This window comes from Topomyia yanbarensis, chromosome 1 (genome assembly GCF_030247195.1).
Source record: "Topomyia yanbarensis strain Yona2022 chromosome 1, ASM3024719v1, whole genome shotgun sequence".
In the NCBI taxonomy this organism is placed as follows: domain Eukaryota; kingdom Metazoa; phylum Arthropoda; class Insecta; order Diptera; family Culicidae; genus Topomyia; species Topomyia yanbarensis.
Window position 1 is genome coordinate 59,624,639 of NC_080670.1, and position 17,887 is coordinate 59,642,525.

The 17,887-nt window shown below is 44.6% G+C and overlaps 1 protein-coding gene across 3 annotated transcripts in view; it reads left to right on the plus strand.

Moving 5' to 3' along the window:
- LOC131677719 (sterile alpha motif domain-containing protein 5) overlaps positions 1–17,887 on the plus strand; it is a 668,233-nt gene that overhangs the window by 482,973 nt on the left and 167,373 nt on the right. For all 3 annotated transcript variants that reach the window (XR_009303417.1, XM_058957719.1, XM_058957720.1), the window contains 2 exons: positions 4,928–5,167; positions 12,189–12,400. Coding sequence is in view for 2 of the 3 variants with exons in the window: in XM_058957719.1 (XP_058813702.1) it covers positions 4,928–5,167; positions 12,189–12,400 (452 nt within the window). In the remaining variant the exon portion in view is untranslated. The remainder of the gene's footprint in view (positions 1–4,927; positions 5,168–12,188; positions 12,401–17,887) is intronic.

Here is a 17,887-nt window from a genome sequence, read left to right on the forward strand (position 1 = left end):
ACCAAATTACCGAAAATACCGGTTTTTCTTTCTATAAAACCGGTATTTCGGTATAGGATATTTGGACGGTTTTACCGGTTTTCGGTAACGGTAAAACCGGTACTCCCAACCCTATTTACGTCGCAGAGTTAGCTGCAATTCAGTACACCCTTGGGATCATCGACACTCTGCCCACAGATCACTACTTCATCGTTTCGGACAGCCTCAGCTCTATCGAGGCTCTTCGTGCGGTGAAGCCTAAAAAGCAACTCCCGTATTTTCTGGGGATGATACAGGAGTCCTTGTGTACGTTATCTGAAAAATCTTATCAGATTACCTTTGTTTGGGTCCCTTCTCATTGTTCTATCCCGGGCAATGAAAAGGCCGACTCATTAGCAAAGGCGGGCGCATTAAATGGTGACATATACGAAAGACCAATCTGCTTCAACGAATTTTTTAGTATTTGTCGTCAGAGGACGCTCAACAGTTGGCAAACCTCGTGGAGCAACGGGGAACTTGGACGATGGCTACATTCGATTATCCCAAAGGTATCAACGAAGCCTTGGTTCGGGGGGATGGATGTGGGTCGGGATTTTATTCGCGTAATGTCCCGACTTATGTCCAATCATTACACCATGGATGCGCATTTGCGGCGTATTGGGCTTGTGACGAGGGCTATCACGACATCGAACACGTTGTCTGGGTATGCGCCGGGTATTGTGACGCCAGGTCTCAGTTAAAGGAATCCCTTCGGGCCCGAGGTAGACCACCCAATGTCCCAGTCCGAGATATGCTGGCAACTCGTGATTTCCCCTATATGTCCCTTATTTATACTTTCATAAAAACGATAAATATCCCAATTTAGCCCCTCTCTTTTATTTCTCGTTTTTAGAGTTTCCTCCTGCCTTGTGGAACCGATCAGCTCCAGAGTGCCACTATGTAACCGCCGTCGCCCTTACCACTACGCCTGCATAGAAGGAAACTGAAGCGAGAGCGACTCGAGGTCCGATGACTTTTGAAGGATTCCCCGCGGGTCCGAAGAATACCATCCGCCAATCCGGTACTCGACGACTTACTGGACTGAGGCGCAAATTTGTTTCGCTGATCCCCCTCCCCCCCCCCCCCCCCCCGTTCGAGCGAAAGTTGCAAGTTTTGCTCTTCTTTCCCTGTCTCTCCCCTGTCCTTGATACAACTGCTGCTACACTGATGCGAAATAAGCCACCCTCTGAATACCTTGACCAAGCATAAGTTTTAGTTAAAAAATTCAAATTAGTATTCTGTATTCCTAGTTTTAAGATAGTTATAATTTTTACTCTTTATTGAAACTCTTGTCCTCCATCTTGTAAATAGAATTGAATCCCTAGTTTTAAGATTTCTGTGAAGTTCCTCATAAATATTTGTTCCCCCTTTTGTGCACTAAACTATATTGTTAGTTTTAAGATAACCGTAAAATATTTCGTAAAATACTATTACTCCCCCTCTTGTATATCAAAGTGAATCCCTTGTTTTAAATTTTTTCAAAATCTTTTGGCCCTCTCTTGTATATTGAATCTTATTTCTAGTCTTAAGATAGCTGTAAACTTTTTTTTTCTTTTGTAAAAAAAATATTTCAACATTGTAACCTCCTAGTTTTAAGATATCCAAAATGTAAAAACATAAGCATTTGGCACCGCCAAGCTAACGCATTTGTGCCTATCAAATAAACGAAATGAATAAAAAAAAAATATAGAAATTAGTTGGCTCAGTCTAAAGAAATGTCAGCTCGATTGGCATCTCCCGGCGGATACGTGTTCCTTTACAATACTGCAGCTGTTCAGGGTGGTAGAACCAAGGAGTTATTGCGGGTTTACCCTGATAACCAATCGTAAGTGCAAGAGTCAAGATAAAACATTTGATTGTGAGCACCAAAGCACCATTGGCGTGAACGACTGAAGACCCCCAAAATTCATTAGGCGAGCAGACAAATCCCGATCAGAAACACATAACAGAAATATTTCAAAAATTTATCTCACGTTGTTACTTGTTATAAATTTCTGTTATTTTAACTACTATCGAGACCAAATTTATAACACAATATGTTACAAAAATTGTGTTCTGTTATAATCTTGTTATTTCATTCTGATCGGGATGTTTCCCCATTACGAAAGAAGATCTTCACGCGCAATAGAAAGTTGCGTGCACGAGATCAAAAGGACACTCAATTATATTTGTATTTAGTTCTTTCATCTATTGAAAAATTCAAAAAAAAAAAATCATTTCTTTGTAAATAAAGGTAACCCTTTATGGGTTCCTGACAGTTTTCATTGTAGTCTAATACCATGTTCACACTACAGAGTTAAAACATGTTATAACAATTAGCAACAAGAAAAATGTCATCAAGATAGCGTTAAAACACGTTTTAACTCGTAGTGTGAACGTAATATAAAACCTACTAGATCGGAGTTAGTCTTACTGGGCAATCGATCGAACGGCTTGTCCGTAATTTGTACAATGCCTGGACGACATTCTTTACACCCAAAACAAAAACCTCTTGCATTCATTGCATGCGATAATAACTTGCAATTAATGTTAGCATCTCGCAGTTGCACGAGCCAAAGCACACGTTCGAATATAGGTGTGGGATTTATTTCATTAAATATGAATTCGTCCAAATGTTCATTCTATATCCACTCATAACTGGATGCATTCTTCTTGCATTTTTTGCACATTATCAGAACTCTTGCAGTTTAAGCAAGTGATTCTTACACAAATGTAAGCGATTCTTACCTGCTTAATTTTGGGTGTATGCTAAATATCTTTCATATCCTGAAATCAACGCGTCACAATTCGTAATTAATCGCATCTACCAGCTCCCTGATTAGTTTCAAATGATACCCAAAGCTACCCGTTGGATTACTACGTCTATCCGAGTGTTCGGCATTCCCGTCGGAAATCAATTATGAAACGATTAGTCTTACCAATGACTCTTCTCGGCGCTGCCAAAATTCGCATTCGCCGTCGTCATCGTCGTCGCGCTGCTATCATCTGTCAGAAATCCGACTGGTCCCTTCCCGCGTTATCATTCATAATCACCTGCTGCTGTAGCCCCGATGAACATTAGCGCGTTTGTGCGTGCCGAGGTGTATGTGGGGGTGTGACTGCGATGATAATCTCGCTAGAAATTGCCCTCCCCCTTGTTGTTAGTGGAAAATTTTCATTCGAAAGTGCACAAATCGTGCGAATAACTTTACACTCACGTACCTGCATTCGGTTTTAGGGATTTGGATAGCATCGCAGCCGGGCAGATGCAGATCCGTGTCCGTTGTTTTCCGGCGCCTCATTTCGAATTGGTTCTGCGTATTGGCGTGAACTCGTTGCGAGGAGTAGTGTGTTTGTGTATGTGCGTGTGTGTGTATACGTGGAAGCCGCTAGCCGTGCGTGTTTTATTCAATTTCCCACGTTGGTTCTGATCCCAAACAAATGGAATAATTTATCATTGTGTGGTAGTAGGTTGAGATAACGTCGGATTGGTGCCGTCGGCAAATCGAGATCCGAACAGTTCGCTGAGTGTACGCTTAATCAATATACTTTAGATGTTGAGTAGAAATTGGTTGTGTTCGGAATGCAAAAATGTGTTTTCTGTCATTGCCATCATGAGCAAAATTTGGACCGCTTAAGATGTAATTCTCAACATTAAGTATAGGTTTCGAGTAGAATGTTAATTGGAATAAAGCCATGAACAGAAACAGACACGCTTGCAGCCTAGATCGAACCAATAAACGCGAAAACTTCCGCTGATTTTGAAACGATTCATCAAGTCCAACTTGGTTATTCCAATCACCCTCCCTCAACTGATTGTCAATCATTCGAGAAACCGTGTGATCAATGTTTTGACAAGGAAACTTTGCGCATCTACCTTCGACTGTATACCAACGCTGTTATCCCTCGTCGATCGAACATTGCAACTATGCATGTCGTACCTGCATCAACCATCGAAAAATTTGCATGTTGGTCCACATAGAAATGCACTTCTCGTTGAAACGGAATGCCGCGCTTTTTTCGGTTATCGATTCCATACACACAGAGCTGGTAATTCTTTTTTCGTTCTCGCCATCCGAGTTGTGGAACATTCTGTGCTGTGGCATGCGACATATTGTTTAATAACGAGCGAATATTGGATATCGTTCGGTTTCATCGGTGCCACATGGGAGGACGTCAATTCACACAGCTGACTGTTATCGTTGGCGGGAGTGGTTCAGCAGTGACACCAGATCAGATTTCGTACTGTAAGTATGGGATTTAACATGTGTTCAAGCGATTGGGACTAGAAAATAGTCTGTGATTCCGGATCATCGTAAAAATTACACGTCAGAATTGTAAATTACTCCACCTTATCTGGCCACACTGCCCCAAACACTAGCTGCTGACTGAGTACAGTTTGCAATTGCACTCATTTTCCGTCATACTTTCTTTACCCATTCAGAAAGACCGGAGGGGGGAATTTCAAAAGTTTCGCCGGCTTCAGCGGCCTTTGAACGTGGTTCAAATTTCTCGCTGTCAGAATCATCGCTAGTCTGCTGGTGGTACCCTACCTGCTACCTTTCATCAAATCATGCATTATATTTCAATTTGTTTCGGCTTTGTTCTTTGCATTCCTCAACCCCCCGTTCTATCGGATGATGGGTTGAAGGGCGGCACGGTTTGGCATACAGCAAAACAGCTGCTGTTGCTGCAAAATGCAGCGGAAATCAACGCTGCCGCACATGCACCAGAATGCCCATATGCACTCGGTTGTCAGCATTCGGATGCATATTATGCGCCTGATTAAATTTAGTCACCCTACATAACCGATCGGCTTCGGTTTGGCAAATAACCTTCGTCGGTCGGAACAGTCAGCAGCAATAAACAACGAAAAACAAATTATTTTTCTAACTCTTCTCGTTTTTTCTTTTCTTTCTCCCATTCACAGGACGGTGGTCGAGGGCACCTGGAAGGATTGGCGTCGGTTTACTGTGAGATGCTGATGGCGCCGTTCGGAGAAGTATTGGCCGCCCTAGAGGATGCTCGGCTTCGAACCTGGTCCGAGCGGAGTCCGCACAGTTCTTCCGGTGGAAGTGGAGCACATCGGGCTGGCCACCGGGGGAACTCGTGCCACGGGGGACTGCCCAACAGCCATAGCCAGCCGATCTACGTGCCGGGGAAGTATTCGGTAAGTTTTGGTACATTTTTCTTGGAATACGAAGAAAAACACACATGCACACACAGAAACCAAACAGTGCTAACAAAACAACACCGAAATGACTACAATTACTGATCGGGGAGTCCGCGGGGAAATAAACGATTAAATGTACGGAATAAAGATTACCCGGCCGACGTTGAATGAAGTCTGGGAAAATTTACCAGCTGAATTCGGTCTTTTGTCGGCATTTATTTCTCCGCTCTCCTGGGGCAATGGGAACTAATTTCCCTCGGTGGTCTTCACTGGTTTGACAGTAAGAGAGGCATGTATGTATTAAGAAAGTAGCAAGGAAATTCGAAACAAGCGCTGCACAGAGGAGTAACTGGGGTCGAATCCTGGCCAAAACTATTTACTGCGGCTATTGATGTTATTATGCCTTAATATGAATTAAAAATAGAAAATAACTAGTTTTTGGGACAATTTGGAATCTATTCACCTACCAGTGCAGAGGTCATTTTTCTAGCTCCTTCCGAATACTTGTATTTTCGAGGTGATCTTTGTGAATACATTTGTTTTTCCCGATGCATGAACAGTTGGTCAGTGAAAAGGGAGAAGAAAAGAGATATCTGTGCACATATTCATAGATATACATTTTGCCAAACATAGTATTTGGCCCTACAGCATTTTGGCGTACCTCAAATTAGTGGAAATATCAATATTTTCTAATCGCTTGGAATTTGTGGATCGGAAAAGATCGGAAGAGATTGAATGTTTTTCGGATAGCCGGAATCTTGTTTTGTAATGTTGTTTCAGCAACTTTGCCGGATCTTGCCGTATAATGTAACTTTTTTATCATTCAAATTTGGAATAAAATGTTTAAAAAGGGTGTTTCTAAAGCTGGTCCAATACACAAAAACTCTGCTATTTTCGGTTATTTTTAAGCTGAGATTACACAAATAGTTGTGTTCAATTACGTTTGTTATAATATTGTCTTATTTAATAAAGTCATCATCATTAGAAAGCGATTTTGCTGGATATATAATAAAAATGATTAAAAACCCCTTAGAATATCACCATTTTGCATCCATGCAAAAAATCTTTAGAAATTTTTGGCAAACTCTTTGTTTTGCCACAATATGCAGTATGCTTTTGGGTATCTAAAAAAAATATAACTTAATAAAAAATCTTTTTTTGGTTATTGGCCAAGAATTTGTTCTAGTTACTCCTCTGTGCGCTGGACCGAAATGTAAATCGCAGCAGCAGCAAACCAGATCGGATTTTGCCTATGGGGAACTCGTGCCTGGGTGTGCGTGCGCGTGTAAGTACGTCAGAGCTGAGGTTACTTTTTAATATAAATATTAGTTATTGTATCTTTTCTGTACGAGTAGGATAATAATTAGTAATTTATCTTTATACGTCTTACAATTTTTGAGATGGTCTCCTATGGGTCACTAACCATGAATCTGATTCAAAATTTAGTGTAGTTTCAAGGCCTCAGTTTGCACATTTTTGCGCCGAAGTTTTGATACCTAAGTTTTTAAAAATATTGTAGCTCAGAAATCTTCTTACAAATTGGTTGACTAAATAACGTCAGATTACTGAAAAATTTGTCATTTTGACTAGTTTTGTCAACCATGTCAACCTTTAACGACCAGCAGCTTCAAATATGTTTACATAAAAATTGCCGAAAATAGAATTATGGATTTTCAAAACTGATAGCAAAAATGAACTCAGCGATGCAAAATTAGTTAAAAACGCAGTTTTTAGCCCCATAAACCAATTATTATAATTATGTCACAAGTTTGTATGGAGAGGTGCCACTGTGCGCTGACGCCCCGACAACCTGGCGCTACATCGCGCACAACTCAACTGGCCCCCAGCAGTGGACCTCATCTACACCGACGGAGTGTTCCCCGGCGGTGGAATTTCTCCCGAGACCGAATTTGTGGTTTCACGGTGGCTTCTTAGTCGTTGAAGCTACTTTGTTGGCCTCTCAGCCACTTGCTCTGCAGTTCGTAGAGTATACTTGTGACCACTCTGTTAACAGCATCCCAGATATGCTCGTCATGGCACATCTCTACGACGATATGGTCAACTGTTACACCAAGCATACCACTTCGAACTTCGTTGGACCTAGGGCCTTCGAAGACCACATGTTCCAGGTACTTCCGGAAGCATCCGTACCCGGACAAAAACTGCGTTAAATGGAAGATCACTTCTCCATGCTATACACACCAACCGACACATTTGGGACGGGTCGGTGGGTCCACCTTTCTCCGTGTTGTCCCACTTTTGCTGTCATTTAGTTAACGAGTCCGCTCTGATCAGTCACCTTGCATTTCGTACATTCCTCCGCTGGGAGCTTTCCACGTCATCTGCCAGAGTTATGCAGATAGGTATCATTCCGCAATTACGCATATTGCCTCTGACGATATCGTTCTGCACGCGCTCGCGAAACGAACAACCATTAGGCGAAACATGCTTAACAGCTTCGTCCGGTTCCGGTTTGATTTCAGCATAGCAGCCCTGGTTGGTATACCATACCTCAGTATTGAGGATGAGACACCTGCCAGAAGATGTCTCGTTCGTTATGATCTTTGCCAATGCGTTAGCTGTCCTCGCAGCTTTCTCACATACATGGTTGACATGGCTGTTGTAATTTAACAGATTGTCGACCATCTTCCAGGTGCTTCAGCGCACGCATCAATGGGATTGAGTGTTCCCCGACACCGATCACGCGTTTTGGATTTTTACGGTTGACCAGCATTACCTCCATCTTGTGGTGAGCCTGCTGCAATTTGACGTCAGCCAACCAGGTTTTCATTATGTCTACTGTCTCTGCCGTCAACATCTCCAGCTTCTCAAGGGTCTCGCCGGTTATCGTCAGGACAACATCATCTGCAAATCCGACGATCTCGACTCCCCTGGGCAGTTCTAGTGTTAGCACTCCTACCCTGAAGTACTCCCGCCGTAACCCTAATCGATCTCTCCCCATGTTCATCTCGCAGACCAGCACTTAGTTCTGAAAGTAACTTACCCGCAGTACCCGCATTCTGTGCAGCGCTACGGCGATAGCCAACCAGCTGGCGCTTTTGAACGTGTTCTTCACGTCGATCGTCATTTTGGCGTAGTAACGATTATCCCTTCTCTTTTGCTTAAATGCTTTTACCGCGTCCACCGTCAAGATACTTTTCCTGAATCCGAGCGGCCTCTGCGATAGTACTTTCTCACTTTCAACGTAGTTCGTCAGCCTGTTGAGGATGACCCTTTCCAGAAATTTACCAAGAGTATCCAACAGGCATATAGGCCGATACAATGTTGGTGGCTTCCTTGGTTTTGGCAGCTATATCAGCATCTTGATCTTCCATCTATCCGGGAAGTTGCCTTCGTCCAGACATTTCTGTAGAACTATACTGAACATGTCTGGAAACACCAGGATCGTTGTCTTCAATGCTGCGTTGTGACCATCGTCTAGATCGGCAGCTTTGTTCGGTTTAACCCCTTCGCCACTATAAGAAGCTCGTCATTGGAGACACGATTGTCACCAGCTTTACCACCGTCTACATCAACGTACGACGTACGTGGAGACGCGGTTGGTTCATGCTTCGTGAAAAGGCCTTCCATGATAATTTTTGGTTTGTCAGCGCACATTTCAGTTGGCGTTCTTGGACTCTTGATCTGGGCCATCGCGACACGATAAGCGTTGCTCCAGGGGTTAGCGTCTACTTCTCTACACAGCTCCTTCTACCAGGTAGACTTGCTTAGAACTACCTCGCGTTTAAAAGCGGCCCTGGCCGCCCGGAATGTTACCTAGCACTCTTTTTTGATTGCCTCAGATCTTTCTCTCTGAGCCCATCTTCTGGCTTTTAGGTAGGCAGCCCGGAGGATGCTGAGCCCTTTGTTCCACCAGTACGTCGGATGTCGGTAGTTTCTCGGCTCCATTTGCCTCGGCATTGTTACATCGTATGCCCTCGCTACTGTTTCCGACAGCTCATCGGTATTCGTAATAGGAGTGAGGCTGTCAGCACGAAGTGCTTCCACAAAAAGGTCCTTGTCGAAGCTCTTTATTTTCCACTTCCGCTAAAGCTCTTACGTGCGCTTCTCCTCCCACCGCTTCTACCACGAGCTTCCGATATGTCAAGCTCTTGATTAATGAATCCTTCTTCAGCTTGAACAGCACCTCATCATTTTGAGTGTGCCTGGTTATTATTACGTTCTCCTCTAACTCCGTCAGCTTGGGATCTTCTCTTACCCTTCTGACAATCGCAGCGTACGCCACGTCGTCGTTTGCTTTGACGACTGAAGTGTCTCTCCTATACCTTTTCTTGCGCGGCCGAAGGTCTTTTTTCTTATTTTTCTTCTTTCATCCTGTACTATTTTTTCCTCCTCTCTACGATTTCTACGGAACGCCATCCACTCTCATTTTTTCGTTTGTTTCGCTGTCTTTCACCAACCTTCTTGTGTTTCTTCGGTTCGTTATTCTATCCTTGTGTTTGTGTTGTTGTTTTATTCTTTTGACAGAACGAGAATACCAATCACCACAGCTGCATCTCATAGATTTTTGCTTTGGCAACCTCCGTAGTCTTCAGTGTCTTTTCGGCGTTTTCAGCTCTCTTCAGCAACGCCACTTGTTGGCATTCTGCTGCTGCTACGGTTGATTTGATGCTAATGATTAGATTCCTGATCTGTCCGTATACGTTTTTCTAGCTTTTGACGAATTCGTAGAGCTTTTCGATATTTTGTCTCAGCTACGTCACTTTAGGGAACCCAGACTGCTGGTCTTCTTGGGTGATGCTTGATTTGTGTACTTGAAACCACAACCCCTAACGCCGCTCGTATTCGTGCGGCCTCCTTGGGTTGCTCTCGCTGCTGCTGCCGTTGTGGCTGCTTTTGCTGTCGCACTTATGCACACATACCTAACGTATATTATACCTATCGTATGTATGCCTACCGTATTTATGTCTAGTATCGCGCACCTGGCATCGTGCCGATTTTTATGTATGGTTACGGGCGATATCAGCTAGAACCTCGCGATGATATCTCATCGCTTGCGGTAAGCTCTCACATTACGCTTAAGCCAATTCATTAGGTTCTGTACAACATCTGGCTGCCGCTTCTCCTGTACGGAAACCCACTTTTCTTCATGTTTTCCTCAGATTTGACCTCCTTGGAATACTTCTGTAGTGCCAGCTTCATAATTGCCCAGTATTTTTCGATGGGCCTTAGTTCCGGTTCGTTTGAAGGGTCCTTGGGTACGAAAGTGAGCTCGTTGGCTTCGTACCGCTCCAGGGCAACATTTAAATAGTGGCACGGAGCTATATTTCTGTTGCTTCAACAGAGGAAGCAGACGCTTCTACAGATACTCCTTGAGATAGATCTCCCCGTTTACAGTCCTGGTAGTCACGAACGGCGTACTCCATTTGCCACGTGCGCAGATCGCTTGCAAAATCATGTATTTATTGGCAAATTTTGAAAGTATCCGCTTTCTTACTTCCTCCGGAACATCAAACTTGCGCTGGGTGGAGGAGAAAAGTAGCCCGGAAGCTACTGCAAGTCCGCCTTGACGTAAGTCTCATCATCTATGATGAGACAATGAAGCTTCGTCAGCATCTGGGTGTACAGTTTCCGGGTCCGTGACTTTCTCACCGTATTTTGCCGTTCGTCACGACTTGGAGCCCTCTGCACTTTATACATATGCATTCCCTCTCGGTCCTTGGATCTCTGAACGAAAGACTTGGACAGATTGAACTTTTTGGCCACATCCCTGACTGAAGCATTGGGATTCCGCTTAAACGCTTTCTCTTTACGCTGATGATCCTGATCACTAATAAAACTTCTAATCTGACCATTCTTTTTCCGTTCGATGATCAGAGTTTGGTAGTATCGTTTAATCACACGACACACCGTTGACTGCACGATTTCGAGTTGTTTTCCAATGTCCGGATGAGACAGTTGAGGATTTTCCAGGTCCTTGCGCAAAATCAATTCTCGACGATGCTTTCAGGTGACGCTCTTTTTCCAATTTTCGAAAAACTGACAGCGATAAAATACAGTGTAAACAATACACTCTAAACTACTTCTACCCAAATTTTCAAGAGAATATACCCAATGGGCTGTTTTCTACAGAATTTGATGCGGGACACTCTTTATTTCATAACAGTGATAGTTTAAAGCTTGTTAAAATTCTCTAATTTTATTGTCGCTACACTGTTAACTGCATCTTACTAAATTTAATTCCTACGTAAACCTTACCAACTAACTAGTTGGAAACCGTCATAAAAATCTCATTCAATTTGACGCGTAGAACCCTTCCTGTCGCTCGTTCCGAGTCCGTTCGGTACAAGAGATGTTCATCTCGGTAAAATAGGATCAAAGAGCGCCTTGTATAACAAGAATACGGCAAAAGAACAACACCATCGCTTCACAGTCGGCTCCGACGAGTCTTCCTCAATCCCACCACCACCACTACCACCACCATCGGCGCAGTTGAACAACAGGAACGACATTCGCAACGATAAAAAGCTTAAACAAAAGACCAAAAAAGTAGACGGCGAACGTTTAATTGCTATAATTAAATTGCAAATAAATATGTGAACATACAGGGCAGAGATTAAACTTATTTTCCGCCCTACCATGCGTCGGCCCTCGTCGTCGTCGTCGGTTTCTGTTTTTGTCTTTCGCTTACTTCTGTTTGCTTTCCCCACCCTCAGGCGAGCAGGATTTAATTTGTTGTTTGTTGTAGAAACGGGAAAGTTGGATTTTTAAGCTTAATTCACGAATTAATCGGGATTTTTATTCAACGTGGTTGACTCTTTGTTCAAATGTTCCAATTCGGCACCGTGCTGTCTCCTAAACTGATAGAAAGCGGCACTCGTGGGGATAGAAAGAAGAAGCAAAAGTATCCTGTTAGGTAATCGAGTGTAGTCCATCACATGATCACATATACATATGCTATGCTACAGATGGCTAGAGTGTCTCCGTTGCTATCGACGGACATCTACCGACATAGTGTCTAATTCATTTTGTACCTATTTCTCGTGTATTCTTGCAGCCATCCAGCTGTCTGTCCGATAAGGAGGAGGACGAAATTTATGGCTTCGGCTACGGTGTGTTTGCCCCAAGGGTCGGCAGAACGACGCTTCAGCAGCAGCAGCAACAGCAGCAACAGCAACAACAACAACAACCACAGTCCCAGCAAAACCAACAGCAACAATCACAAACCTCCACCAATGTACCTGCGAACAGTGCTGCCGTACAGCAAAGGTAAGTCCAGTTCTGTAGATGGAAAAGCGGAGGGTGTTCGGTAAGGTCGTCAGCTGTCTGATAGCAAGCACATAGCAGAATCAGCGGTGTCTGGCATGGTCGGTGTTGTAGCAGGGTATTGCTTGAGTTCCTTCGATCATTTATTTCTATCGTGAGATAATGATTCTGTATGTATTAATCCCAAATTTGAATTAATATTTCTTTCATTTAGAATTAATGCAATGAAAATTTAGAATCATAGAGATCCATAGCACGCAATAACTCGTCATCAGGTTCTAGCAACGCTCCTGCAACTAGTCACCGTAAAAGCCACGTAATAGCAAACCTACTGCCGTACATCATCGGCAACCAAACTCACCACGCACAGCGGGACTTCGGTTCTAATTTCATCGCAAATTGTTCACATTTCAAGTCCAAACAGTCGCACTGGTGTTGTGCGTGCACTGCCGTATCTGGCCGCAGTGTCTGTGGCCGGGCGTAAATTCGTACGGGTGTCTACGGATCAAACGAGCGAAATGCTTCCGCTGTAGCATTCATGCGCCCGACCATACCGTAGTTAGCCAACCAAACACACAACCGACTAACCGGCATAAAACATCGATAAATTTTCCCTCGGTTGATCACTTTTTGTCCTTTGGTTCTTAATTTATAGCTTTGACCTGCACTTTAGCCTTCCTCATTCCGCCTGGTTCCGCGCGCGTCATCTCAGCCGAGGGGATAACTGTTGAGTCCGCCGGCCGCGCCGGCTCGCACCTCGCGGACGTGAAAATATGTGAGAATTTGCTTCCGTGCCGGTTCGGCCGGTTTCCGGTTACCACCGAAAATGGGAGCCCACAAGTCAGCGGCCAGTTCGGTTTGTCGGTGTATGTTTTTAAACAACAGCCACCCCCCACAAAAAGGAGCCATCGAATAAATAGTCAATGAAACCGCGCGCCGACCGCCCGGTGCAGGTGAGGAGGTAGCCATTAGCAGCTGGTTACGCGACGAGTTCCGGGAATCGGATCCGTGTTGCCCGGTAATATGCTCTGTAATTTTTTGTTGTCTGCTGGGGACAGTATCGATTAAATTTCAATAAATTATTCATATTTTATTACCGTGTGGATGTTTTGTTGTGGAAATATTATTATTGTTCATGCAGTTGTTATTTCAATGGTCCTGGAAGGAAAAAAAAAGGACGGGTTGGATTTTTGTCAGGTCGATACGAGGTTGGGATTCGGTTCAGTACGCAGCCGGGGGAATGGATTGTCGTCGGTGCGTGAATTATTTTTAAGTGATGAAAAATTTGCTACTATACAATAAGTTATTGGTGCCTAACGCCCAAAAGATAGGATGCAAATTTGTTCCAAACAATAGCGTTACGACACTTTTAACATACATCATTCACTTTATACTGAATAATCCGTTTACGAAGTCTTGTTCGTAGGAAATTCATTAAACGTGACATTTTTTACATTTTTTTGCGAAATACCGAAGTAAATTTGTAGAACTATCATCATTAATTAGTTTTTAATATTAGGTTTATAGTCCTCTACAGATATGTCAATGTTTTAGATCTTCTAAGAATTCCGCATAATATAGGGCATAATATCTACAAGTATAACGATGGCTCATCAGGTACACACTTAGTTGAGCTCAGTAATTTCCCGTACAGCCGAGTAATCAGTAAATGTTTAGTGTCATTAGTTTGCTGATTTTCAGCGATTTTTTGTAGCCTCAGTAAACAATTCTAGCAGGCCCCGCGAAAAATGGATATGCCGAGTGCTCGGCTATTCAAATCTTGGCAGAAGTTGCAAAAAATGCTGCCAATCGGCAGAAAAAAATAAGTGTGTAGGTCGTGTACGCTATACGTGAAAATATCCGTATAAGGTCACCGTATTGAGTTACATAAAGTATAGATTTTATTTCTAAATTGTGCAGCAACTCCCAGGTATGGAAATTTACGTGCACTATTCATCTTGTGGAAGTTCAAGTTTGTGAAGTTCAGGGTATGGGCTTGCAAGAACTCATGGAAGTACTTGTCTGAAGATCTGCAAGGGTAACTATCGATCTCACAAAACGTTTTGGGAATGAATTTTTTGCAATGCTAACTTTCTTATTGCAGTCTACTTTCTATTTCGGTTCGAGTCAAGCCATTTCAAAATGCAATTCGGGGAAGTATAATCTGGTACATCTGATACTTCTTCCCGGGTATGCCTAATTGCCTTTTTTGTGGTGAGGATACGGGTCAGAAGGCCTATTACCTCCTACTTGGCTATGCAATTCATAACTCATGGAACAAAAATTTTAAAAACCATCTACACCCAAAAGGGCAGCTTCGTAGGTGCAAGTACTCAGGCCCGTAGCGCGCGGATGGCTGAATTGGCCCCTGCCAATGTGTAAGTAGCGGTTTTCCCACTAATCGGGTTCAGATTGCCTGGCGGACCCTTCTTTTCAGGGCGGCCTAGGTGCTTCTACCAAGACTTTCAGATTTTCATAACACACTACAAAAAAGGTAAACAAACAAAATCAATTACAATTTATCGACTTTATTGTCCTCCAACTCTCCACTTCACTGTTGCTGCTGCTGGTGACTCATTGCTGTGGGCGAAAAGGCAGGCGGTTTCCTCTGACCGGCCGGGACAACAACGACCGAGTTCTCGCTATTTACGATGGCTGCTCCGGCAGCGATCCTTAACAATTAGCTAGGGAGGTGAGCTTTGCTCTTTTGTTGGAACCTTCCTAGCGACGTGGGTGACGAATCACCGGATTCCCTTGCTCCCGCAAGGAATTCCGGAAGACACCGTCGTCCTACTTGATTCCCTCTCTTTGACTGTTAGCTGCAGAGGAGACCAAGGCTCGTTCGATTTATCTTCTACAGGGAGAGCTTCCCTTGGCAGCGATTCGGCACCACAAGTCTCACGAGCGTCCAAACCACGGGCCGGCACTTTTGACAGGTATCCTTCTGTCACACACGCGCACTTCACAAATTTGTGGGTGTGGCGGTCAACTGTCGCGAAACTGCGTATCGAGGACGTGCTCTCTTCACTGTGGTCTGTCTTTATCTCAACTATCACTGCGATGACCGCCTTCCACCCGACCAAAACAAAACCGGCAAACCACCTCGGTGCACAGCTACATATCCAACAACCAATTGAACAGTAAAAGGAGATCGATGACCTAACTAATCCCTATATTATTTATCTACAATTGGACAACAAAAATTAATACACCTATCTGCACGCACAAAACCGTCCATAAACGCGAAACTATACAAAAATTTACAAACTAAATGTGAACGGTATCGAAAAGCGTTGTGCATAACTTTAAGTAAACAAATACACTCTACGGAGTGTAAACACAAAAAGGGTATATTTCCACCCAGTGCAAATTGTTACCCTTTTTTTTACAATGGAGAATACATTTACGTACTAGCCCAGTACACGTACTATTAGTAGATGCCAACCTACCACACGGGGTGTACTGGAGGTGTTTTTTTTATTACAATAAAGAAGACCTTTACGTCCTAGCCCAGTACACGTGCTATTAGTAGGGTCCAATCTACCACACGGGGTGCACTGGGGGCGTGTCGGGCTCGAATGGTGACTAGCCATTAATACCGACTAAACTCCATTGGGCTCCGCCATCATTCCTCCCAGGAACTACCTCTCGGTATTACTTCTGGGGGGATGGCTGTACTAAATGTACTCATTCACTCTCACTCACGCGTTCATACGTCCTGTATGAGGCTTACTTGGGTGCTCTCTCAATCGCACTTTGATTCACTCTCAAACACTCCCACATGAGGCTGACTTTTGTGCTCACCTTTTTCGTTCCTTGCAAGGCTGACTCGTGTGCTCACCTTTTTCATTCCTTGCTAGGCTTACTTTTGTGCTCGCCTCTAACATACCATGTGAGGCTGACTTGGATGCTCACCCTATCACCTGGTTGACTCTCGATCGTACCACACTATTATACCCCTATCGCTACTCCTGGCATCCCATGTGGGACATTTTTCTTAGGCCCCACTTCTGACATACCATGCGAGGCTGACTTTTGTGCTCACCCTTAACATACCGTGTGAGACTGACTTGGATGCTCACCCTTTCACTCCTCTGCCACGCCATGAGGCATCGATAGCTAAGTCCCAACATACTACACTACGACCCTCTCATCTTGGCATGAGGCAGTCCACTTATACGCCTATACACTCGCTCTTCTGCCTTGCTTCGGGGTGGCTGGGTTTACCCCTTACGCGGTTGCCAGTCGCTGCGCCAAACCTGCCTCAGCATGGACAGACCATTCACTCACTTTTTTGCGCTCGGCCTTTTTCGCTCCAACTAACCAATCACTAGTTAGTCGTGCCCAGCGTCTGTTGCTCGGTGCGCCAAATTACCTGTAGCCTACTGGCAATCTGGGTAATTGCAGCCGAGACTGCGTTCCACTTCTCCACCGATTGACACATCCGCTGAATAAGGGTATCAGGGGTTGTGTCCCAGCCACAGACGTCAAGCATTGCTCTTCTTTCGACGTCGAAACGAGGACATACGAACAGTATGTGTTCGGCAGTTTCGTCTACACCTGGGCAGTCCGGGTAGACTGGGGCCTCCGCGTGCCCGAACCTGTGGAGGTACTGTCGGAAACAGCCATGGCCTGACAGGAACTGTGTCAGATGGAAGTGAACTTCCCCATGGGGTCTTCCCACCCAGCTCGATATGTTACGTATCAGCCGGTGAGTCCACCTACCTTTCGAGGAGTTATCCCACTCACGCTGCCATCTGGCGACCGAGGTCACCCTGGTGCGCTCGCGGGCTCCTCTATTTCCACGTAGCTCGAAACACTCCTCATCTTCCCGAATGATCAGCCCGACTGGCATCATGCTCGCTATCACGCAGGATGCATCGTGTGATACCGTGCGGTAGGCAGATATCACTCTGAGGCACATCACGCGGTAGGTGCTCTCCAGTTTCTGTAGGTAACTGGTTACCCTCAGTGCTCTTGATCATGCCGGACCGCCGTACCTGAGGATAGATACGGCAACACCCGCCAGTAACCTACGTCTACTGGTGCACACCTTTGAGCTGTTGGACATCATCCTCGATAGAGCCGCAACAGCAGTCGACGCTCTCTTGCATGTATAGTCAACGTGGCTGCCGAAGGTCAGCTTGTCGTCTATAATGACTCCGAGAGATTTCAGACTCCGCTGTGAGGTGATCACGACTTCTCCCACATGGATAACTGTATGTTGTGCCGACTTGCGGTAGTTGACGATAACTACCTCCGTCTTATGATGAGCGAGCTCCAGGCCTCTCGCGCTCATCCATTCCTCCACCGTGTTGATCGCGTGTTCTGCGGTTAGTTCTACCTCAGGGATTGACTCCCCGTAGACCTCCAAAGTTGACCCCAGGAGGGAACTTCAGTCTCAGAACCCCGTCATACATGAGGTTCCATAGCACCGGGCCTAGGATCGAGCCCTGCGGGACTCCAGCGGTAATCGGAACCCTTTTCTGA